Here is a 23,873-nt window from a genome sequence, read left to right on the forward strand (position 1 = left end):
GCCTTTAGTGCTTAACACAGACAATTTAATTTTTTGTAATTTATAACCAACCATTTATGTTTTATTGTGTAGTGGAAATATTGTTCTATCCACAAGACCAGAATTACCTTGATAAAGGCAGTTCCCTTTAAGACAAACAAATTATTTATAAGACCATTCTGCAGAAATAGCTGTTTTATTCCTAGATCAATACCCGGTGGCAAGAACAACTCTTTCTTGCCATTGTACATCTGGTACATCTGGTACAACTTTCCATTTTATAGTGTAAAAGCTTTTAACCTCCACCTCAACACCTATTTTTCATTTTATTCTTATCAAGTTAATAAGAAGAGTGAAGTTGATAATGGCAGGTTTTTTTTTTTTCACTCTAGTGGGAAAAGTTGACTTTGCATTTATAGTTTTCTTTTTTTTTTTCTTAAACCATGGTCTTTTTGGCCAAAGTTTAAGCATACCTAATGGAGTCCTGTGTTCTGACTTACATCCAATGTTGTAGTAGTCCTTCAGTCTATTTTATTGCCCTTAGCCAATAAGTCTCCTTACACCATTTCATCTTCTGTAAAAATAAGATTATTGAATATTGGAAATTGATCTTTCCATTGGTGTTACTTATAGTGAGTAGTGTACAATATAAACATACTTTTTACGTACAAAAATACTTTTAAAAAACCCAAATTGCACACGTATTTTGGCAAGAGAGGCAGAGGAGCTGGGTGGTGGTGTGCAAATTAAATTTTAAAAAGTAACTTATTTTTTAAAAACATCATTACAACAAATGAACCAGCATCCAGTACTGTTCTGCTAACCTCTGTTCTACATTTGTGTTGCAATGTTTCCTGACTTTCACTAGAACATTGTAAGACCTGTGGCATTACTATATTTTGGACATTTACTTTGGTTACGAGGGGGCATAAGTAGAAAGTGGACACTTTATTTGCCAGAATCCCATAATAATCGATGGTTCCAAACTCAAAATAAACTTTTTCGCTCCTAAAGCAGCTGTAGCAAGGGAAAGCTAGCTCACCTTTTTTTTAACGGTCTATGTTATTCTTTACTAGGCACTGTACTCAACACTAAGGTAGATACAAGATAAGTTGGACACAGTCCATGTCCCACGTGGAGCTCACAGTCTTAATTCCCATTTTACAAATGAGGTAACTGAGGCAGAGAGAAGTTAAGTGATTTGCCCAAACCCTTGCAGCAAAGTGGTGGACCTGGGATTAGAACCAAGGTCCTTCTGACTCCTGGGCCTGTGCTATATCCACTAGGCCATCCTGCTTCTCTTGAAATATTGAGAGGTAGCCCAGTAACAAGTGCACAGGACACTAGAAAGGAGGAGAGCACGTGACAGAGGGAGATGGGTCTTGCTCCTTTTGAGTCTGAGGCAGGAAGACTTTAAAGCTAAGCTTCTGCCACTTTGCTCTTTACAAAGCAGGAAAGTTAGGTAGTAGAAATTGAGAATCAAATGGGAAGAAGAAGGAGATGCATGAAAAAATTCTAGAAAGAGAATCACCCAGCAGAATATAGTTCAAAGGTAGAATCACAGGAGTAAGTTTGAAAGGAAAGACAGGATAGACTTTTAGCAGACAGCTATGATGATGAAACTATTACATTTCTTATTGTGGAAGACAATTCCCTGCATTCTGCCACTGGCTGGCAATGGGCCATAACCATTTACAGGTCACAGTCTTTTAATCTAGGGAAAAAATTTACTACAGCCATGACTAAATCCTTCATTCTTTTCCCTCCCCTTCCATTTTCCCTTCCTGCCTCAGTTGAACTAACTTCCCACACCCAGTAAATTATTTCTCTTTTTCCCCCGGCAAAGTTCACCACAGTCGTGGGGAAAGATATGTTTTTCTGGGACTGGGGTTTGTGGGTTGAGACTCATCCTATAGCACATAGCCTGTCTTTACTGCAATTTCAAAATAAGGCTTTGATACTGGAATGAAAAACAAGCCCTGACCCTCCCCGCAATCTACTTTCCCCACACCCTAAAAAAGAATCCCTCAAATGGGTCCTAGAGCAGTATAATGCAGTTCATCCTAATGGGCAAAACTGGGTAACTGCTTTAAAATGGGAGTCTTAAAGTCTGGTGTCTTGCAGGGGCCAGGCTGTGCTCTGGCTGAGGTATGGAAGTGGCTTCTAGAGGGTTGGAATTCAGTCACACCCTCTGTACCCCTCTAAACCCAAACCAGTCCGTCAGTATTTTCTTCCAGGCACTGCCTCGCGTGGGTGCCCTTGTCTGCTCTTTCGAAGAGCACACAGGCAGGTGTGTAGAGGCAGACTGAGGCAACCATTTCAACCTGTTTCATACCCCCCCGTCCTGCGTCTGCCTCTTCCTTGACTGGGAAGGATTGCATGACCCCCAGATCTTCCACCATCCAACTAACGAAGTGGGGATCCCTCCCTGCTCTGCTTCCACCTTCTGATCCTTGCTTTGTTGTTTCCCCCCTGTCCCCGCTCCCATTTTCGAGGGCGTTATGAGTTGTGAGTTTGGAACAAGAGGATCGATGGAATTGTCCTGGTTACTCCTCATCTGTGATAGACCAGTTGGTAACCTTCTGCCTGTCTCTCCCCTGAACCACAGTGGAGAGACTCTCTTCTTCATCCAGTCCACCCACCCCACACACACACTCAGATTCTCCATGGAGCAGTCCTCATTGTGGCTCTAGCTGGGATTCTGGTCATGGCTCTAGCTGCCCTGGCTGCCCCCAGCTTCTAATCACATCTCTGACACACAAGAACTGTCCAAACAGAAGGGAAACAATGGTGGTTTGGGTCACGACAGCCCCAAAGGGTGAGTAGATCCCCAGCCACCGTCCCTGCTGCCTTGAGGGAGCTCCATTCTTCCGGGCCGGGATAGAAGTAGGGTTCACAAAAGAATGCTTCTAATAATGGTACTTACTGTATACCAAGCACTGTGCAAAGTGGTGGGGTAGTTACAAGAAAATCAGGTTGGACATAGTCCCTGTCCACATGAGACTCACAATCTAGGCAACAAGGAGTAGGACTTAATTCCCATATTGCAGATGAGGGAACTGAGGCACAGAGAAGTGAAGATGTTTGCTCAAGGTCACACAGCAGTCAAGTAGTGGAGCTGGGATTAGAACCCATGTCCCCTGACTACGAAGCCCACACTCTTTTTCCACAAGGCCACGCTGCTTCTCCGGATAGAATTTTTTAAAGACTAGAGACTCCATCACCTTTCACACTTCAGAGGCATTTGAAAATGTAATGCTTTCTTGCCTATCAAGATCTGAATAATGGGGTTTGGGTTTGTCCTAAGTGAGTCAGTGATATCACTTGAATCTAAAATCTGAGCCTTTTCTTCCACTTTCTTAGGTATGATCATGAACTCCAGCAGGAGAAATGATGAACCTTAAATTCAGGTCTTGGGAGGCAAGTAAAGAGAAACAGCTGTAAACATATTTTGTTGCAAGATTGGACATTTTTAAGGACAGCATGGAGATAAACAGTTTTTATTCTGCTATTTTGCAAATGAATCAGTTTATGATTCTATACCCTACCCTCTGTGCACCATTTTAAGTAGAATGAACAAATTTTACAGACTTCATTGTTAGGTAGTCGTTTGTGGTAATGTTTTTTTTTTTCTTCACCAAACAGAAATGATCTTTTTGCTGTTAACTAATAAGGATTTTTATTCATGATAGTTTTTCGGTCTTTCATAGCTGATTTCTCAAATAGGTTTCTCTCTTTATCCCTCAGATTTTTGGAAGCTTGAATTCCAGGGTACTAATTGATTAATACGTTTATACTTTCTTTTTGTCCTTTGAAACTCTTGGTTTGGGGGCATAAAATCTACAAAAAGTACCTCTGTGCTTTTCAGGTAGTTGCTGGGGTTTGCACTTTAATCCGTGAGATCTGTAATCACACTGTTGTTCACTGTCTTTTACCAGATACGAAAGCCAGTGAGGTCGAAACACTGTGGTGTATGCAATCGCTGTATAGCAAAATTTGATCATCATTGCCCTTGGGTGGGAAACTGTGTAGGTAAGTGTTCTCTTAATTTATTACCTAAACATAGATTTATTTTAAATTAAGCAGATGGAGGTCAAATTATTGTAGTAAAAATATTGAATTTTCCTATTATATCTCATGAGTGTTTAGGTCCATTAAGACCGTTTATTCTCTCACGAAGGTGTCTCCATGGTTAGTCACAATATAATGAAGAAAAACGATTATGAGATCTTACTCTGATTTCTGAACAAGTGAACTTGTCTTGAAAAGTATCATTGTAAAATAATATAATTGTATGGGAGAAGAACCCATGAGACTCCCTGTATTTTAATCATTTCTCACCATCCTTCACCTCTCACTTTTTTCCCTTCTTCTCTGTTGCTCTTTTTCTCGGGTCTTTCCTTCTCCGCTTAGGTACGCTTCATGTTTTCTTAGCTCCTCTCATCCTCTTTTCCCTATCTCAGCTTGTTTTATTCCTCTCTCACCATCTTCTAGTTTATCTTCAGTGAATTAGTTGTGCGTATTAATCAAAGAGTCAGTAGTATTTATTGAGTGCAGAACACTGTACTAAGAGTTTGGGAACTTACAACAGAGTTGGTATACACATAACACTGTGGACCACCCCCTTCTCCTGGAAATATTATGTAACTTTGACTTTATTGACAGTGTCCTCTCCTGGTTCTCCACCTTTATCTCTGGCTACTCATTCTCACTGCCTCTTTCCTTACCTCCCACCCTCTAACTGTGGTAGTCTTTCCAGACTAAGTGCTGGGTTCCCTTTTATTCTCCATTTACAACCATTCCCTTGGAGAACTCTTTCGTTCCCATGGCTTCAACTTTCATCTCTATGCAGATTAATTCCCAAATCTACAGCTGCAGTTCTGATCGGCCCCCTCTTCAGTTCATATTTCCTTCTGCCCTCAGAACATCTATGCTCTGATGTCCCACTAACACCTCACATTTAACATGCCCATAACAGAATACCTCATCTTCCCACTCAAGTCCTGTCCTGTCTCTGACTTTCCCATCACTGTTAGCACCACCCTCCTCCCTGTCTCCCAAGCCCATACCCTTGGCATTATCCTCAACTTATCTCTCCCGATCAGCCCACGTACTCAGTTGGTCACCAAATACTGTCAGTCCTGCCTTTGCAACATGGCTTAAATCTACCTTTTTCTCTCCATCCAAACTCCTACCACACTGATCGAAGCTCTTATCCTAATTCTCCTCGCCTGCTACTTCAACCTCCTTGCTGATCTCCCTGCCTTCTGTCTTTCCCCAGTCCTGTCCATTCTTCACTCTGTTGCCCGGATCATTTTTCTACAAAAATGTTCAGTCCATATTTCCCCTCGCCTCAAGAACCTCTAGAGGTTGCCTATCCAACTCTGCATCAAACTGAAACTCATTACAACAGCCAATAATAATAATAGTTATTATTATTATTTTATATCTATAATTATATTATTATGGTATTTGTTAAGTGCTTGCTGTGTGCCATGTACTGTACTAAGCATGGGGCAGATACAAGCAAATCTGGTTGGACACAGTCCTTTTCCCAGTTGGGGCTCACAGTCTCAATCCCCATTTTACAGCTGAGGTAACCGAGGCACCAAGGAAGTGAAGTGACTTGCTCAAGGTCATACAGCAGACAAGTGTCCGAGCCGGAATTAGAACCCATGACTTTCTGACTCCCAGGCCTGGGTTCTAGCCGCTACGCCATGATGTCCGGCCTCAACTCGATCGTCTTTCCCTCTCTTTCCTTACTTCTCTGATTTCCTTCAACTACTCATTTACTCCACATACTTTGCTCCTCTAATGCCATCGAATTCACCGATACCTCGATTTCGTCTGTCTCACCACCCACCTCTTGCACACTTTGTGCCTCTGGCCTGGAACTCCCTCCCCCCTTTATATCTGACAGATGATCGCTCTCTCTGCCTCCAAAACATTATTAAAAGCAAAGCTTTTCCAAGAGGTGTTTCCCAACTTAAGCTCTCCTCCTCTTCTATTCCCTTCTGCATTACCCTTGCACTTGGATTTGCACCCTTTATTCACCCCAACTTCAGCCCCACGGCACTTACGTGCCTATCCGTAAAATTATTTATTTCTATTATTGTCTGTCTCCCCGCCTAGTCAGTAAGATCCTTTTTATCAGTCATATTTTTAGAGCACTGTACTAAGCGCTCGGAAGAGTACAACGGAATTAGTAGATCTGTTCCTTGCCTACAGTGAGCTTACAGGCTAGAGGAGGACAGATATTAATATAATGTGGACAGGGAACATGTCTACCAACTCAGCTATATCATACTGTCCCAAGTGTTTACTACAATGCTCTGCACACAGTAAGCATTCAGTAAATGATTGATGCAGTAGAGTTGGTGTACATGACACTGTGGACCACCCACTTCTTCTGGAAATATTATCCAACCTTGGCTTCATTGATACTTTTCTCTCCTAGTTCTCCAATCTCCCTCGCTGCTCATTCTCAATCTCTTTCTTGGGCTCCTCCTCTTCCTAATAATAATAATAATAATGACAACGGTATTTGTTAAGCGCTTACTATGTGCCGAACACTGTTCTGAGTGCTGGGGTAGATACAAGGTAATCAGGTTGTCCCATGGCGGGCTCACAGTTTTAATCCCCATTTTACAGTTGAGGTAACTGAGGCACAGAGAAGTTAAGCAGCTTGCCCAAGGTCACACAGCAGACAAGTCGTGGAACCGGGATTAGAACTCTGACTCCCAAGCCCGTGCTCTTTTCACTAAGCCAGGCTGCTTCCTGCCACCCCTTAACTCAAGGAGTCCCCTCAAGGTTCAGTTCTAGGTCTTCTTCTATGATCCATCTACACCTACTCCCTTGGCTTCAGCTACCATCTCTATGCAGACGATTCCCACATCTACATCTCCAGCCGTGATCTCTCCTTTTTCTCTGCAGTCTCGTATTTCCTCCTGCTTTCAAGGCATTTCTACAGCTCAAACTTAACATGTCCAAAACGGAATTCATTATAGTCCCACCCAAAACCTTTCCTCACTGTCTTTCCCAACACTGTAGAAAGCACCAACCACCTTCCCTGTCACACAGGCCTGTAACTTTGACATTATCCTCAACTAGTCTCTTATTCAACAGTGTGTCTGCAGTTCGCAACATTGCAGTGTGTCTGCAATCCTGTCAGTTCGCAACATCGCTAAAATCCGCCCTTTCCTCTCCATCCATATGTTGATCGAAGCACTCACCTATCCCACCTTGACTACTGCATCAGCCTCTGCACTGACCTCCCTGCATCCTGTCTCTCCCCAATCCAGTCCGTACTTCTCTCTGCTGCCCGGATCAGTTTTTTTAAAATAAAAAGTTTAGTCCGTGCCTTCCACGTTCCTCAAGAACCCCCAGTGGTTGCCCATCCACCCTTCTTCAAACAGAAACTTCTTACCATCGGCTTTAAAGCGCTCAGTCACCGTGCCCCCTCCTACCTCATCTTGCTACTCTCCTACTACAACCCAGCCCACACACTTAACTCCTCTAATGCCAGCCTACTCGCTGCACCTCGATCTTGTCTGTCTCGCCGACGACCCCTCGCCTCTGGACTGGAACTCCCTCCCTCTTCATAACTGACAGACCACCCCTCTCTCTGCCTTCCAAGTCATTAAAATCACACCTCTTTTAAGAGGCCTGCCCTAACTAAGAGGAGCAGATTAGAATTTAGGAACATTATGCGTAATGGTTTCAGTTTTCAAGTCCATGGCCACGCTTTTTGAGGCAAGAGATGATGCTGGTTATGGGTCGGGGGATAATCTGAAATTGCTTGTAATAATGGTACAAATTATGGTATTTGTTAAGTGCTTACTATGTGCCAGGCACTGTACTAACTGCTGGAGTGGATACAAGCCAATGGGGTTGGGCACAGTCCCTGTGCCACGTAGGGTTCACATTATCAATTCCCATTTTACAGATGAGGTAACTGAGGCACAGGGAAGTGAAGTGACCTTCCCAAGGTCACACAACAGACAAATGGCAGAGCCGTGATTAGAACCCCTGACCTTCTGACTCCCAGGACCGTGCTCTGTCCACTACACCATTCTACTTCTGCTTGTAATAATAATAATATAATGGCATTTATTAAGTGCTTACTATGTGCAAAGCACTGTTCTAAGTGCCGGGGAGGTTACAAGGTGATCAGGTTGTCCCACGGTGGGGCTCAGAGTCTTAATCCCCATTTTCCAGATGAGGTAACTGAGGCCCAGAGAAGTGAGGTGATTCGCCCAAAGTCACACAGCTGACAAGTGGCAGAGCTGGGATTTGAACCTATGACCTCTGACTCCAAAGCCCTTGCTCTTGCCATTGAGCCGTGCTGCTTGTGTGTGCAAAGGGTATGTGAGTCAATCAGGATGGACAAGTATTGTTGCTGGCCAGAGGTAAACTGGTGAGATTGAGTTTAAGATGGATGAGGTTGGCCTGGTGTCTGTATTTCTGCCAGCAGCACACCACAGCTCACATACAAGAATGGAAGAAGCATACTGTAGAAGAGATTCAGGGCTGTGGGTTACTGATATGAGATCAGCGGAGGGGTAGGAGAGTGAGGGAATTGAGTTCAATGGAGAAGACGGTGTTTAGAGCATGGGGCAAATTCTTTGGAAAATTGGAGATGTGCAGAACCCTGTACTAAATGCTTGGGAGAGTATAACAGAATTAAAAGGCACACCCTGTACCCTCAAGGGTTGGAGACAGACAAAATAAATTTCAGATAGGAAGAAAAGGAAAAGGAAAATATGGTATGTAGGTGAGTGAGTGTGTAAGTGAATCTGCACAAAAGATTCTCTTCTACTCACTTTGCCTCCTAACCCATTTCCACCTCTTTCTATTACCTCAACTTTTCTTGTCCAGGACCTGTCTCTCTCCTCGCATCATTTGGTCCATCTTTCATTCATTCAGTCATATTTCTTGAGCACTTATTGTGTGCAGAGCACTGGACAAAGTGCTTGGGAGAGTAGAATACAATAATAAACAGACAAATTCTCTGCCTATAACAAGCTTGCAGTCTAGAGCTGGGGACACAGACTTTAGTATAAATAAATAAATAAATCACAGATATGTACATAAGTGTTGGGGGGCTGGGAAGGGGAAGAAAAAGGGAGCAAGTCAGGGCAACACAGAAGGGAGAGGGAGAAGAGGAAAGGATGGGGGGTTTAGTCAAGGAAGACCTCTTGGAGGACAGGTTCCTTCAATAAGGCTTTGAAGTGCTTGTGAAGTGAAGTGTACTAAGCGCTTAGTACAGTTCTCTGCACACAGTAAGCGCTCAATAAAAATGAAAGTGGGGGAGTCATTGTCTGTCGGATTTGAGGAGGGATCAGAGGCAGGGCGTGAGCGAAGGGTCTGCCCCCGACCCCCCACCAGCCTGTCTTCAATCATCTCTCTTCTGTATTTATGCTCAGCTCTGGACCACATTGTCCTTCTTCTCTGAGGAATGTTGGTTCTCCAAACTCTGGTTTATTCCAATTCCATCCAATCCTGGATCCTGGAAAAAACTATTGCCTATTCCCAATGCCCCATGGTGTATTTACCCACCAGCCACTGCTCCTACTGCTAATGCATTTTTTATATGCATCCTCATGATCTTTGTATATATGCTTATTCGTTTATACATCCAGTTATTGGTTCTGAGTAATCTCTTGGTAACTATTGTCATGTTTGTCTCTCCCATTCAAGGGTAAGCTCCCTTTTGGCAGGGAACATGTCTCTTCTTTATTCTGTACTTCCCAAGCACTGTGAACAGTGCACAGTCAGTGAAGAACATGACTACTACTCGTAGCATATACCATGAGGAAGTTAGCATGCTACTCTAAGGAAGACTCTGTTTCTCATGTGATAAAGTTGATTGTTTTGGGTTTTTCTCCTAGGAGCTGGCAACCATCGATACTTTATGGGCTACCTGTTCTTTTTACTCTTCATGATCTGCTGGATGATATATGGGTGTATTTCTTGTGAGTACAGAACAACTTCACTTCTAAAAGTGAACTTCAGTTCTAAGGTGATAGCTCGACCAGATATAGTCACCATCATGAAAATTAATATTATGCAGTGCTTCAACTCCATGATTTAATTCAAAGGAGCAATAAGAAAAGTTTCCATTTTCTAGCTGACCTTAAGATTGATTCCTCCAAGAAAGTGTCAGCTATTTTAACGGCAGTAGAGATGCAAGTAAAGACTAGCAATTAGAGTCTTTTCTTTTGTTCTTCTTACAGACTGGGGAATCCACTGTGCAACAACATATACAAAGGATGGATTTTGGACCTACATAACTCAAATTGCCACTTGTTCCCCTTGGATGTTTTGGATGTTTCTGAACAGTGTTTTCCACTTCATGTGGGTGGCTGTTTTGCTCATGTGTCAGATGTATCAGGTATGAGAGAGTGATCCTTATTTGTATCATTTGAGACCTTATCAAGTCCTGAATTATTAATTTGGGACTTTTTAGTTGGACTGGTTTCAAATTCAAAAGGGAAAAGGTGAGCTTTCATCTTTTCTTTGCATCAACATATTCTGTATTGCACATTCTATGTTAGAGTTTCCAGTCGGGAACGGTGGCTGAGCCTCGGTCCTGACAGTTTATCCCTGGCTCATTTATCCCTGCCAGTAAACCCTGGGCCAGACAGATACTATGTTCAATCTGGTTATCTTGAATCTACTCGACACTTAGCACAGTGCTTTTGCAGGTAGTAAGAGTATTATAAATACTATTAGAATAATAACAATAATTGTGGGCACTTAAAACAGTACTTGGCATATAGTAAGTGCTTAAGTACCATTATTATTATTAGTATTAGTATTAAGTGCTTGCTAGCACCAAACACTGCACTAAACACTGGAGTAGAGATTCATTCATTCATTCAGTTGGATTTATTGAGCACTTACTGTGTGCAGAGCACTGTACTAAGCGCTTGGGAAATACAAGTTGGAAACATATAGAGACGGTCCCTACCCAAAAACGGGCTCACAGTCTGGAAGGGGGAGACAGACAACAAAACAAAACATGTGGACAGGTGTCAAGTCATCAGAATAAACAGAAATAAAGCTAGATGCACATAATTAAGAAAATAAGAAGAATAGTAAATATGTACAAGTAAAATAAATAGAGCAATAAATCTGTACAAACATATATACAGGTGCTGTGGGGAGGGGAAGGAGGTAGGACGGGGGGATGGGGAGGAGGAGAGGAAAAGGGGGGCTCAGTCTGGGAAGGCCTCCTGGAGGAGGTGAGCTCTCAGTAGGGCTTTGAAGGGAGGAAGAGAGCTAGCTTGGCGGATATGCAGAGGGAGGGCATTCCAGGCCAGGGGGATGATGTGGGCCGGGGGTCAACAGTGGGTCAGGCAAGAACGAGGTACAATGAGGAGGTTAGCGGCAGAGGAGCGGAGGGTGTGGGCCGGGCTGTAGAAGCAGAGAAGGGAGGTGAGGTAGGAGGGGGTGAGGTGATGCTGAGCCTTGAAGCCCAGAGTGAGGAGTTTTTGCTTGTTGTGTAGGTTGACTGGCAGCCACTGGAGATTTTTGAGGAGGGGAGTAACATGTCATAGCATTTCTGCACAAAGATGATCCAGGCAGCAGTGTGAAGTATAGACTGAAGTGGGGAGAGACAGGAGGATGGGAGATCAGAGAGGAGGCTGATACAGTAATCCAGCCAGGATAGGATGAGAGATTGAACCAGCAAGGTAGCGGTTTGGATGGAGAGGAAAGGGCGGATCTTGGTGATGTTGCGGAGGTGAGAGCGGCAGTTTTTGGTGACAGATTGGATGTGAGGGGTGAACGAGAGAGCGGAGTCGAGGAGGACACCAAGGTTGCGGGCTTGTGAGACGGGAAGGATGGTAGTGCCGTCCACAGTCATAGGAAAGTCAGGGAGAGGGCAAGGTTTGGGAGGGAAGATAAGGAGTTCAGTCTTGGACATACTGAGTTTTAGATGGTGCGCAGACATCCAGATGGAGATGTCTTAAAGGCAGGAGGAGACACAGGCCTGAAGGGAGGGAGGGAGAGCGGGGGCAGAGATGTAGATTTGGATGTCATCAGCATAGAGATGATAGTTGAAGCCGTGGGAGCGAGTGAGTTCACCAAGGGAGTGAGTGTAGATAGAGAACAGAGGGGGACCAAGAACTGACCCTTGAGGAACCCCTACAGTAAGGGGATGGGAGGGGGAGGAGGAGCCCGCAAAGGAGACTGAGAATGAACGGCCGGAGAGATAAGAGGAGAGATAAAATAATCAGTTAAGGCACCGCCCCGTCTCCCACGGGGCTCACAGTCTAAAGGAAAGGGAGAACAGGAATTTCATCCCCATTTTACATTTGAGAGAACAGAGGCACAGAGTAGTTAAGTGACTTACTCAAGGTCACATAGCAGGCAAGTGGCAGAGTTGGAATTGAAACTCAGGTCCTCTGACTCCCAGTCCCGTGCTTTTTCCAGTAGGCCACACTTCTTCTTTTGTGTTCCTGTTAGCTATAGGGGAAGTAAACTGCTCCGATTCCCAGAGCATCGCTAGGCTCTCTCCCCTGGCCCAATATTGGAGCTCCACATTCTCTACAGTGATTCTGAGTATAGTTTTTCTGGTCACATGATTTCACTGCTGCTCCTTACATTTGGGAGAGGTAATCCCTCATATCTGAAGCTCAACTAAATAGTGTCTCCAGGTAATGCTGCTGATGTATACATTTGGATTCCTCTGAGATTTTCACCAGAAGCATTATAATGTAGCTGAGAGTCTATTCACACTTTCAACTTCTCTTCATATTAATTGCAGGTAAACAATGGCCTTAGGATTTTCTTACCATGAATGCATCGTAAACCATCTTGGTCCATCCTTCGAGTTGGCTCGAAATATCAAATTTGAGTTGCATGAAAATTCTTCAGTTAGCAAATTCACACTAGTCCATTTGCTACATGAAAAATCCCTAAATATCATGATCAGATCCACTTTAAACCACTCAAGTAATACATCTCTAAACAGCTTTTTTTCTCTCTTTCACTTCTTTTGTTTCCTGTGAAATTTTCAAATGGAGTAATGTTTGTTGCTTTTCTGCTATTTCAGATATCATGTTTAGGTATAACTACAAATGAAAGGATGAATGCCAGACGATACAAACACTTTAAAGTTACAACAACATCTATTGAAAGCCCATTCAAGTAAGTTACTGTGTATGAGCCTAGTTTCCTGTTATGGAGTTCTGTACTCTGAGGAAGCATTGACTTTTTCAGAACACTACTAAACTTAGGTACTAGGAGAACTGGACTGAAATTCCATCCCTAATTAAGGTTAGCTTATATAAAGTCTTCTAGTCTTTCAAAGAATTAGGAACAAATGTAGTATTTTTCTTAGTTCAAGTAGCTGCTCAATAAAAACTGCTACTTTTTTTGTTACTACTACTACTACTGTTATCGTCCCAACTCTGCCTACGATAACTTTGGGTTTCTCCTTTCTGTTTCTTCATTCTGAAAGAATGTGTTCATTAACTCAAGCTGATGGATAATTAAGCTATGGTTTAAGAAGCAGCGTGACAAAGTGGCTTGGGAGTCAGAGGTCATGGGTTCAAATCCTGGTTCCGCCACTTGTCAGCTTTGTGACTTTGGGCAAGTCACTGCACTTCTCGGGGCCTCAGTGACCTCATCTGTAAAATGAGGATTAAGACTGTGAACCCCCCGTGGGGCAACCTGGTCACCTTGTAACCTCCCCAGCACTTAGAACAGTGCTTTGCACATAGTAAGTGCTTAATAAATGCCATTATTATTATTATTATTATTTAAGCATTTTTTTATTTGTTCCATTCCATTCCCAAATCTGGGGAAGCTATCTATAAAGCATTTCAAAAATTACTGCTATCCTGTTAAATATGTCATCTAATTTGTAAATTATTCATGAAACTGCTGAATGTCCTGCTATAGTTTGGGACCTGGCTTGTGCTCTTCTTACATGAAAATATCTTCAATCCAAGTTCCTGGTGGGCAGGTAACAGATCTACTGTTGTATTGTAGAGTGCTTAAAACACTAAGTTAAAAGACTAAATCAGATGTTTCTGTCGTGATAAATCATCATACTAATATGTCTCTTTTTTTTTTTTTAATAGCCACGGCTGCATAAGGAACATTATAGACTTCTTTGAATTCAGATGCTGTGGCCTCTTTCGTCCTGTTATTGTGGACTGGACAAGGCAGTATACAATAGAATACGACCAAATTTCAGGATCAGGCTACCAACTTGTGTAGCACCACCTTTTCCTGTGAGCATATCATATTTGAGTGGTGCCTGAAAAATGTGTCTGTCCGTTCCCCCATCCCCCCACCCCCAGTCCACACCTTTGAATGATAGCATGTTATTGTAAGGCTTATATGACTCTTACGATACTTTCCCTTCATCAGTTTTATTAACAGAAGCCTACATGGACAGAGCACACTGCCACTTCTGATACCGAGATAGAGCCAAAAGGGTATTTTAAAAATTCTTAATGTGGGGACTGTTCGCAACATACTCGGCTGTTTTGTTTTTATCAAAATTCCTTTGGCAAAAAGCCCCAAGTTATCCAAATGGTCACGTTTTGCTTACTGGAAATATAACACCAGTGACATAAAAAACTGGGGTAAACCGATGTTAATTGTATTGCATTTTGTTCCTGTAGCGTGGTCTTGAATGGACAAACTGTAGTATTATGTACATTTTTAAGGTGTGCATTTGAATACTGTAACATAAAGTATATGGTTTTTACTAGGAATCCACTCAGATGTATTCTTGAAGAGTACAAGAATAGATTATGTTCACAAGAAACGTGCTGCCTATTTTTTATGGTTATCAGCTGTTATAGTGCTGATATGTCTCTAGTATGGTGAAATAACTATTAACCTTGGAGGTTGTATGGTTTGATAATGTTTGCATGAGCGTTCAGTAAGTCAGATTTTTCTTTCAAATTTAAAACCCCTGGCCAAGGGCATGTTGCGTCTCCTTAATGTAGCCACAACACTAGCAAATGCTGCCCAGTGAATAAAAAGTAAGAATTTAATTGGCTATTTTGAATCAGTAATTTAATGTACAAAAATTCAAGAGAGAATTCATTCTAATGCCGAATTAGTGGAGATGCCATTTTCAAGGCGAATTGCATCTGCGGAACCAAAGAAACAAATGGAAAAGTTTTCAATAATCTAAGTCTGAGTTTTTGTTATAAGTACAAAAAGCAATGGCAAAATTGAGGCACTCAACTTTAGGTGGAGCATGATTCCTGTAAATAGCACATGTGAATAGAGACTCGCTAATGGGCTATTTTGGCTTTTCAACAGGCAGAATTTTACCCTAAAATAGATTTACATTTTCACAGTGTGAATATGTTTTGAACTTCTGAAAAAGCTACCTGAGATCACATTCCAGAATGGCTTTTTGTTGTCACATTATGATTGCACTGATAATATTTTTATTTCATTCTTTTCACCTTCTACCCACGGGGAACTGCTCACTGCTTCTTTTAACTATTGTTTACAGAGTGATTGGGGCTCAATTTTGTCCCCTTAAGTGCGGTAGCAAATAAGTGGTTCGAGAAACCTGTGAGAGTGGCCGGGATCCAGGGGTGGGGAGGGAGGAAGGCTGGAAACAGATCCTAGACCAGTGTAAAGAATGTCTATCTGTACATAAATAATTTATCAAATAGTTTTCTCTTTGTGAGTGTATGTGTTAGTGTATTTAAAAGCTGCTCATTTTGTTTGATCCAACCAAAAAAGAGTAGGAAGGTATCTAATAAGCTTTTAGTGATGTTCGATATTGCTGTTAATAGGCATTAATTATACCCTGCAAGTTCACTGCATGTCTGATGCTTGGCAAAGTTAGCATTCCCTGTAATATTCAGGTTACAGGTATTAAAGCAATCCAGTGGTATTCCCACCCCTTGCCTTAGGAAGAGGAGCAGTGAATCTGTATATAGTTGACTTTCAGTATTTGCGAGTAGCCATTTTTTTTAGCTGTTTCTTTGATCACACTTCACATGCATAGTTTGCGAGTTCAAAATATTGAGACTTGCAGAAATATAAACTTCACGTTACTCAAATGTTTGCATATTGGGAAGTTTGGACATTGACATACAGTACTTTATTTTTGGAACGAGAGACTATGGGTGGAGTGGTGGCAAGAGATCTGTGCCATTTTTGTCCTGGACTGAACATAAAACAATTGGCTATTTGAACCGAAAATGCTTCTGCTACTGTATTTTTGATGCAAATTGCGGGTTGGGGGGAGGAGCGGGAGGAGGGAGGGCTGGTTGGGGGAGGGAAGCCTGGAAATTTTTTTAATTCAAGTTATTTTTTAATGGCAAAATTTATTTTAACATTTTATATTTGTCGGTTCACTTGAAGCGTCTGATCCCATTTTTAGCAGTAGTTGGGAAGATATGTACATTATGCGTACCCGATGTATATATCGAACCCAGTTTGCCCAGTTTCTGATGAAGGTGTTGCCACCCTGTCCTTCCTAGATGGTACAAATTTCTCTCAGAGTGTAAAGGAATATAGAAGCGGTTGTTTCACTGAAATAGGGAAAAAAAAAAACCAGCGGAGTGAGAGCTTCGTAGAAAATAGGGCAAACCAGGCTCATATTTAATGTTCTCCATTTCACAGTACAGTGAGATCTCAAATTCTGAAACTATCAGAAAAGCAAGAGACAACTACGCAGCAGTTTACCATCAGTTTGTGTGAAGTTGAACCAGCTGGAGAGTAGTCCAAGTCAACTTAATTGGACTTTTTAGAAGTAAATAGGAATTTTGTCTCAGCCCTAAACATGTGCTGTTCCTTTGCAGGTTTTTCTTTTTGGTTTTGTTTTGTTTTCTTTTGTGCCCACCTAGTTTTATTTGAAATATTAATATGCACAAAGCGGCATCACTACATTGTAAGCTATGGATATTTTGGTTTTGTACTTCCTTTATTTATAACTGTGCCAAGTATTATTTTACTACTGTCAAGATCTTGTTGTGTTGCATTGTGGAAAGAAAAAAAACCCTGTAAAATGTTTAATAAATTAGCTCTCCTTAGATAAATTAAATCTGTCCAATTTTTGTAAGTTATTAATCAGAATAAATATTGACTCTTAATAGTAGCGGCGTCTTGTTCTTTAGTGTGATGTCCCCTAAAAATCTTTGAGAAATCAGTGTGGCTCCATCAGCAGTTGTGGGGTTAGAAATCTCCTTTCCTGAGTGATTCTAAATGAAGCCACCTGATGATCTCTGATCTACCCCAGTGCTTAGTACAGTGCTTTACACAGAGTAAGAGCTTCATTGTTATGATGTAGTATTCATTGTCAACTCTGATCTGATGATCTTGTATTTACCCCAGCTGTTAGCACAGTGCTTAGCAATACCATTACTATGCAATTAAAATATATTTTCATTAAAACCGTGGTTAAACTTTTCTTCATCTCTGATGGGTTAAAAGGTTAGAGTGGGATGGACTGTGAGAGCCAGCCAGGACTGGGCCATAATGGCCAAAGAAGAGAATCTTTGGCTGGGGGTGGAGAGGGCTTGAAAAATTCCTTCACTGAACCAAACCTGTAAAAAGCCTCAGTTGATAATCTAGGTCATGGAGAGAATTCCTAAGAAACTTCTCTCTTGTATCCTGTCCCTCTTTGCTGCCGTCTGCTTCCTCGCTAACCTCTCTACCTCCCGTCTCACCGCTCCAGTCCATCCTTCACTCTGCTGCACAGATCATCCTTCTAAAAAAAAGTTCAGTCCACGTTTCCCCACTCTGCAGGAACCTCTGATAGTTGCCCGTCCTCCTTCACATCCTCAGAAACTCGTGACCTTCAGCTTTAAAGCACTGAATCAGCTCGCCCCCTCCTACCTTAGCTCACTGATCACTTATTAGAGCCCGGCCTGCACACTTCAATCCTTTAGCATCCGATAACCACTGTTCCCTGATCTTGTCTAAACTCACCACGGACCCCTTTCCCACATCCTCCCTCTGGCCTGGAATTCTCTCTTCCATATATGTCAGACACTCACCCCACCTTCAAAACCTTATTAAATTCACATCTCCCCCAATAGAGACCTTCCCGGATTAAGCCCTCTTTCCCCCAACTCTTCCCTTCTGCCTAGTGTGCACACTTGGATCTGTGACCTTTGGGCACTTGATAGCTAGCCCACCCTAGGCCCCATAGCACTTATGTACATATCTAACATATTTATATTAATAATTGTCTCCTCTAGGCTGTAAGCTCATTGTGGATACAGACTATGTCTACCAGCCATGTTATACTCTCCCAAGCACTTAGTACAGTGCTCCGTACACAGTAAGCACTCAATAGGTACTCTTGATGGATTGATCATAAATGGCTTCCAGCGGGGAAAATGGCAGATTTGTTAGAGGATGGGGGTTAAAGGTGGTTGATGTGGTAAATAGAGTTTTTGTTCAGAGGCACTAATTCCTGAAAATCCCAGCACCTAGGAGGGTTGATTGGCAATACCAGCCCAGAAATAGTTCATTTAGGAAAGGTTGGCAAAGAGCCCTCCTCCACCTGACTGGATCCCTCAGATCTACTTTGCCTCGACTACCCTGCCTGGTTCTCCCTCTGGTCCAAATTTGATATCCCACGTTCCCAATGCCATACCGTCCCAGCAGGCAACAGCACCTAGTGGATCCCAAGCCTTGGGATTGGGGGGCTCCACCTCACCGGGGCAGGGGTGTGGGGCGGGTGACATAGGTCAATGTGTGTGTTTCCCCATACCAGTTAACCAGAAGGTGCTGGGAAGGGGTAGGCCCTCCAGAAGCACCACTGGAATGGCTTATTTCACTTTTGTAAAATATAAATCTGCCCTGGGGCAAGATCACCTGGGTGATTGGTTTGAGATGTGGGAGAACAGAGGATCTGGAAGCCATTTCTGCAAGATGAAGTGATGAGTCCTGACGTCTGTGTGCGTCAGGGGTTGGGGAGGGTAGAGGAGAGGGGTGCCCGCAGCTGCACCATTTCAGGCAGTAATTGCAAATCTACCGCTACTATGACTGTCACTTAAGAGGCTGAAGCAGTTCCATACTAAGGTGATGCCATGCATGCCTGCTGTCAGAGGGGACAACACTGCCCTATAGAGAGAGTTGGGGAGGCCTCCTGCTCCCCACAACCCTATCCATGCACAACAGCCTCCTTGCCATTCTCAGCGCTGTGAAGGGACCTTACTTTAGGGAAAAGGCACTGGGCAATGAGGATCTTTTTTTTTTAATGATATTTGTTAAGCATTTACCATGTGTCAAGCACTGTACTAAGTGCTGGGGTAGATACAAGCTAATCAGGCTGGATATAGTCCATGTCCCACATGGGGCTCACAGTCTTAATCCCCATTTTACACGTGAGGTAGCTGAGGCAGAGAAGTGCAGTGACTTGCCCTAGGTAACACAGACAAGTGGCAGAGCCCAGGTGCCCCTGATTCCCAAGCCCGTGCTCCATCCACTAGGCCTGGTCGGTGTTGCTTCTAATTGGGAGGGAGTCACCGGCTCAGTAACACCTCGCCACCTTGGTCAGACTCCAGCTCTGCCGGAGTTGCCACCCTCACCCCACAGCCTTCCAGTCCAGCACAGCCTTGGGACCAGGCAGGGCATCTAGCTCATGTGGGGAAAACACTATCTGCCTAGCCCACCTTTAGACTGTGAGCCCACTGTTGGGTAGGGACTGTCTCTATGTGTTGCCAATTTGTATTTCCCAAGCGCTTAGTACAGTGCTCTGCACATAGTAAGCGCTCAATAAATACGATTGATGATGATGATGTGGGGAAAACACTATCTGCCTAGCCCGCCTTTAGACTGTGAGCCCACTGTTGGGTAGGGACTGTCTCTATATGTTGCCAACTTGTACTTCCCAAGCGCTTAGTACAGTGCTCTGCACCCAGTAAGCGCTCAATAAATACGATTGATTGATTGATTGATTACAGGGACACCACTGCTGAAAGTGTTTTGAGCTCTTTGTGTGCGGGGAATGTGTCCATTTATTGTTATGAGAAGCAGCATTGCATAATGGACCATCCATCTATCCATGGCCCCGGGAATCAGAAGGTCATGGGTTCTCATCCCGGCTCCTCCGCTTGTCTGCTATGTGACCTTGGGCAAGTCACTTCACTTCTCCGGGCCTCAGTTACCTCATCTGTAAAATGAGGGTTGAGATTGTGAGCCCCACTTAAGACAGGGACTGTGTGCAACCCAAATTGCTCATATCCACCCCAGTGCTTAGTAGAGTGCCTGGCACATAGTAAGCACTCAACAGAGTACCATTATTAGAGAAGCAGCGTGGCTCAGTGGAAAGAGCCCAGGCTTTTGAGTCAGAGGTCATGGGTTCAGATCCAGACTCCACCAATTGTCAGCTGTGTGACTTTGGGCAAGTCACTTCACTTCTCTGTGCCTCAGTTCCCTCATCTGTAAAATGGGGATTAACACTGTGAGCCCCACGTGGGACAACCTGATCACCTTGTATCCCCCCAGAGCTTAGAACAGTGCTTTGCACATAGTAAGTGCTTAACAAATACCATCATTATTATTATTATTATATTGTACTCTCCCAAGTGCTTAATACAGTGCTTTGCACACAGTCAGTGCTCAATAAATACAGTTGAGTGAATGAATGAATGAATCCGCCTGGCCTGAGTGATACAGGGAGGGCTCTAAGCAAGGCATACGTGTGGCTCACACCTGCTTCATTATCTGTTCATATCATTATACTCTGCCATTTCCACTAACCTTTTAATGTCTCTCTCCCATCTCATCTCCCCTTGATGGTGGCCATCGTTACTACTGACTCATATTTTGCTCTTCCAAGCGCTTAGTGCAGTGCTCTGCAGTGATGATGATGGCGATGATGGTATTCATTGCTTACTATGTGCCAAGCACTGTTTTAAGCACTGGGGTAAATACAAGCTAATCAGGTTGGACGCAGTCCCTGTCTCACATGGGGATCACAGTCTTAATCCCCATTTTGCAGATGAGGGAACTGAGGCCCAGAGAAGTGATGTGACTTGCCCAAGGTCACACAGCAGACAGTACTGGAGCTGGGATTAGAGCCATGTCCTTCTGACTCCCATGCCCGTGCTCTGTCCACTAGGCCATGCTGCTTCAACAATTGAGCACTTAATACAGTGCTCTGCACACAGTAAGCATGCAATAAATATGATTGAATGAATGAATGGAGAGCAGTAAGCACTCAGTCTCCACTCAGGGTCGCACCTGAAGAGTTTCCAGTCCTCTACCAGTCTTGACTATGGGAGGGAGAGTCAAGCAGAGGCCTACCCATTCCATTCCTAGCTTGGGCAGTGGTTAGCAAGTGGAAGGCAATCTGCTACAAGTCAAAACTCACCCTTGCTGGGCAGCATGGGAGAGAGTCGAGGACAGAGGCTCAAGTTTACCGCACAGAAGGAGACAATGGTAAACCATTTCCGGATTTTTACCAAGAAAACTCTATGGATACACTGCCAGAACAATCGCAGATGGAGAGCGGGACTTTCTGGGAGAGATGTCACTGTGGGTTGGAAACAACTCGAGGCCATAGGACAAGACAAGCACTCAGTAAATATCATTGATTGATTTGGGGGGAGCTGGACACCACCACAAGAAAAGCCCAAGCACCCTAGAAAGCCACTGGAGATCAGCAGGTTATGGTGGCCGAGGGGCTCCCCTACTCTCTATACTGCAGACTCACTGTACCCTTGTTCCCGTGACTGGACTTGGTTTCCTGGTGGGAGTCGGAGTGGGATCCTGCAGCTGCTTCCCCATCTCTGCCTACCAATCTCCTCCAAGAAGCCTTCCCTGACTAAGCCCTCCTATCCTCTTCTCCCACTCCCTTCTGCGTCATCCTGACTTGCCCCCTTTATTCATCCTCCCCCGTGAGCTCCACAGCACTTAAGTACAGATCCATAATTTATTTATTTACATATATTAATGTCTGTCTCCCTTCTAGACTCTAAGCTCTTTGTGGGCAGGGATTGTGTCTGTTTATTGTTATATTTTACTCCCCGAAGCCCTTAGTACAGTGCTCTGCACCCAGTAAGCACTCAATAAATACGATTAAATAAGGCTGGGCAATGGCCGCTTCCCTGCATGGGAGGTGGAAAGGGTAGCTCATCTGCACATTTGAAGAGCGTACTAGAGTAGATGTGGACTGAGGCCTGATTCCTCCACCTGGATGTGCCTCCACTCCAAGATTCCTTTTGTTACCTGTGGGATCTGGAGCCTGTGGGGATTGGAGGGCGGGGGGTGTCCATCCTTAGAGCCTCAGGTTCTAATCGAGGTTGGAATGGGGGCCGGGAAAGGGACACCCTGGGCTTAATGCATATGTGCATTCAGACTTCCTGTCCCGTCTCCAGACTGGCCTCTCAAATGCTGCTTCGCCCCGTGAGAAGGAAGCAGGAGGCGGTGGAAGATCAGGAAAAGAAGGAAGGACAACAGACGAACAGGAAGACAGGAAAAGGAGGTAAGATGTTTAGGATCTCAGGGAGCCAGCTCCTGGCCCAAGATGATTCCCACTGTAAACTGCCAGGGGAAATGGCTTGGGCTTCACAGAGCAGGCTCCAGATGGATACAGGTGCCCTGGCATGCCCCTACACCTCCCAAAACACGGGACAGACTCGGGGCACATATGCCAGACTTGCTCCCAGGCCCCCCAGAATCCTGGAAAAAAGGACTTGGGGTCGGCCTGAAAGACCCTAGGGCTTCACATCTGAAGAGACATCATAATGATATTGGGCAGCCTTGAGAGGCCTGAGAGGTGGGATTTAATTGCTCTGCATTTAGTTCTGGCTAAAATGTCCTAAATATAAGAAAGGAAGTTATCATACAATGCCAGGGATTCTACTGTACTAAGCCTAGATTTACTGGGGTAAATGGACAGATTTTGTGTTTGGTGAAGGAGGTATACGGGCAAGGTTGATCGCAGCCTGTCATCTTTATGCCCTGCCGGTGTCATTTCAATTATCTGAACCAAGCTGGATTCTTCAATACATTCTAAACTGAATCTGTGCTGTAATATATTTGGAGGGTACTGTTGCATCTTAGGCATGGTTGGTGTGTTATTGGAGCAACATATATGTGTTCTTTAGTTGTGGAATTCTGTGTCAAATACCCCGTATGTGTAAAAGCTAAACTGTGAAGAGGGAAACTCACTATTGCAAGGTTCCTTGCTAATTGAAGGGCAAATATAATTTTGATGTGTGTTCCAAAATGTCCAACTCAACTGATTGTAATTTCCAGGTCTGTGAATGTGAACTATAAGAAAAGTTAAAGGAATCTTTCGTATGTATGCCTTTGTTTTTTTTAATGGTATTTGTTAAGCACTTCGAAGTACCAGGCATTGTAATAATAATAATGCTGGCATTTGTTAAGTGCTTATTGTGTGCAAAGCACTGTTCTAAGCACTGGAGAGGATACAAGGTGATCAAGTTGTCCCTAGTGGGGCTCACAGTCTTAATCCCCATTTTACAGATGAGGTAACTGAGGCACAGAGAAGTGAAGTGACCTGCCCAAAGTCACACAGCTGACAAGCGGCAGAGGCAGGATTTGAACCCATGATCTCTGACTCCCAAGCCCTTGCTCTTTCCACTGAGCCACGCTGCTTCTCATACTAAGCTCTGGGATAGATTCAAGATAATCAGGTTGGTCACAGTCCGTGTCCCACATGAGGCTCACAGTATTCATCCCCATTTTTACAGCTGAGGTAACTGAGGTGCAGAGAAGTTCAATGGCATGCCCTAGGTTGCAAAGCAGGCAAGTGGTGGAGCTGGGATTAGAACCCAGAACCCAGTCCTGCTGGCTCCCAGCCATTCATTCATTCAGTCGTATTTATTGAGCGCTTACTGTGTGCAGAACGCTGTACGATCCCATGTGCAAACCAACAACATCCCTTAAACTATGTACTTGTCAACCTAGCAGATCTC

At 43.7% G+C, this 23,873-nt stretch overlaps 1 protein-coding gene and 1 non-coding gene across 3 annotated transcripts in view; both read left to right on the forward strand.

Moving 5' to 3' along the window:
• The window catches only part of ZDHHC17 (zinc finger DHHC-type palmitoyltransferase 17), a 134,956-nt gene extending 117,885 nt beyond the window's left edge, over positions 1-17,071 (forward strand). The window contains exons 13-18 of one of the 2 annotated variants that reach the window (XM_038756257.1): positions 3,918-4,011; positions 9,870-9,953; positions 10,215-10,372; positions 13,040-13,134; positions 14,073-14,225; positions 16,597-17,071. In XM_038756257.1, coding sequence (XP_038612185.1) covers positions 3,918-4,011; positions 9,870-9,953; positions 10,215-10,372; positions 13,040-13,134; positions 14,073-14,211 — 570 coding nt within the window. In that variant the 3' untranslated portion in view covers positions 14,212-14,225; positions 16,597-17,071. Of the gene's footprint in view, positions 1-3,917; positions 4,012-9,869; positions 9,954-10,214; positions 10,373-13,039; positions 13,135-14,072 lie in introns of both variants that reach the window. The other variant, XM_038756256.1, reaches the window with a different exon arrangement.
• A 4,082-nt stretch (positions 17,072-21,153) lies between these two features.
• LOC119937377 lies at positions 21,154-21,291 on the forward strand. Its single transcript, XR_005454051.1, has one exon. It is a non-coding gene; the product is annotated as a small nucleolar RNA SNORA7 (small nucleolar RNA).
• Positions 21,292-23,873: the final 2,582 nt, after the last annotated feature.

The sequence above is a fragment of the Tachyglossus aculeatus genome, chromosome 14, assembly GCF_015852505.1.
Source record: "Tachyglossus aculeatus isolate mTacAcu1 chromosome 14, mTacAcu1.pri, whole genome shotgun sequence".
NCBI lineage: Eukaryota > Metazoa > Chordata > Mammalia > Monotremata > Tachyglossidae > Tachyglossus > Tachyglossus aculeatus.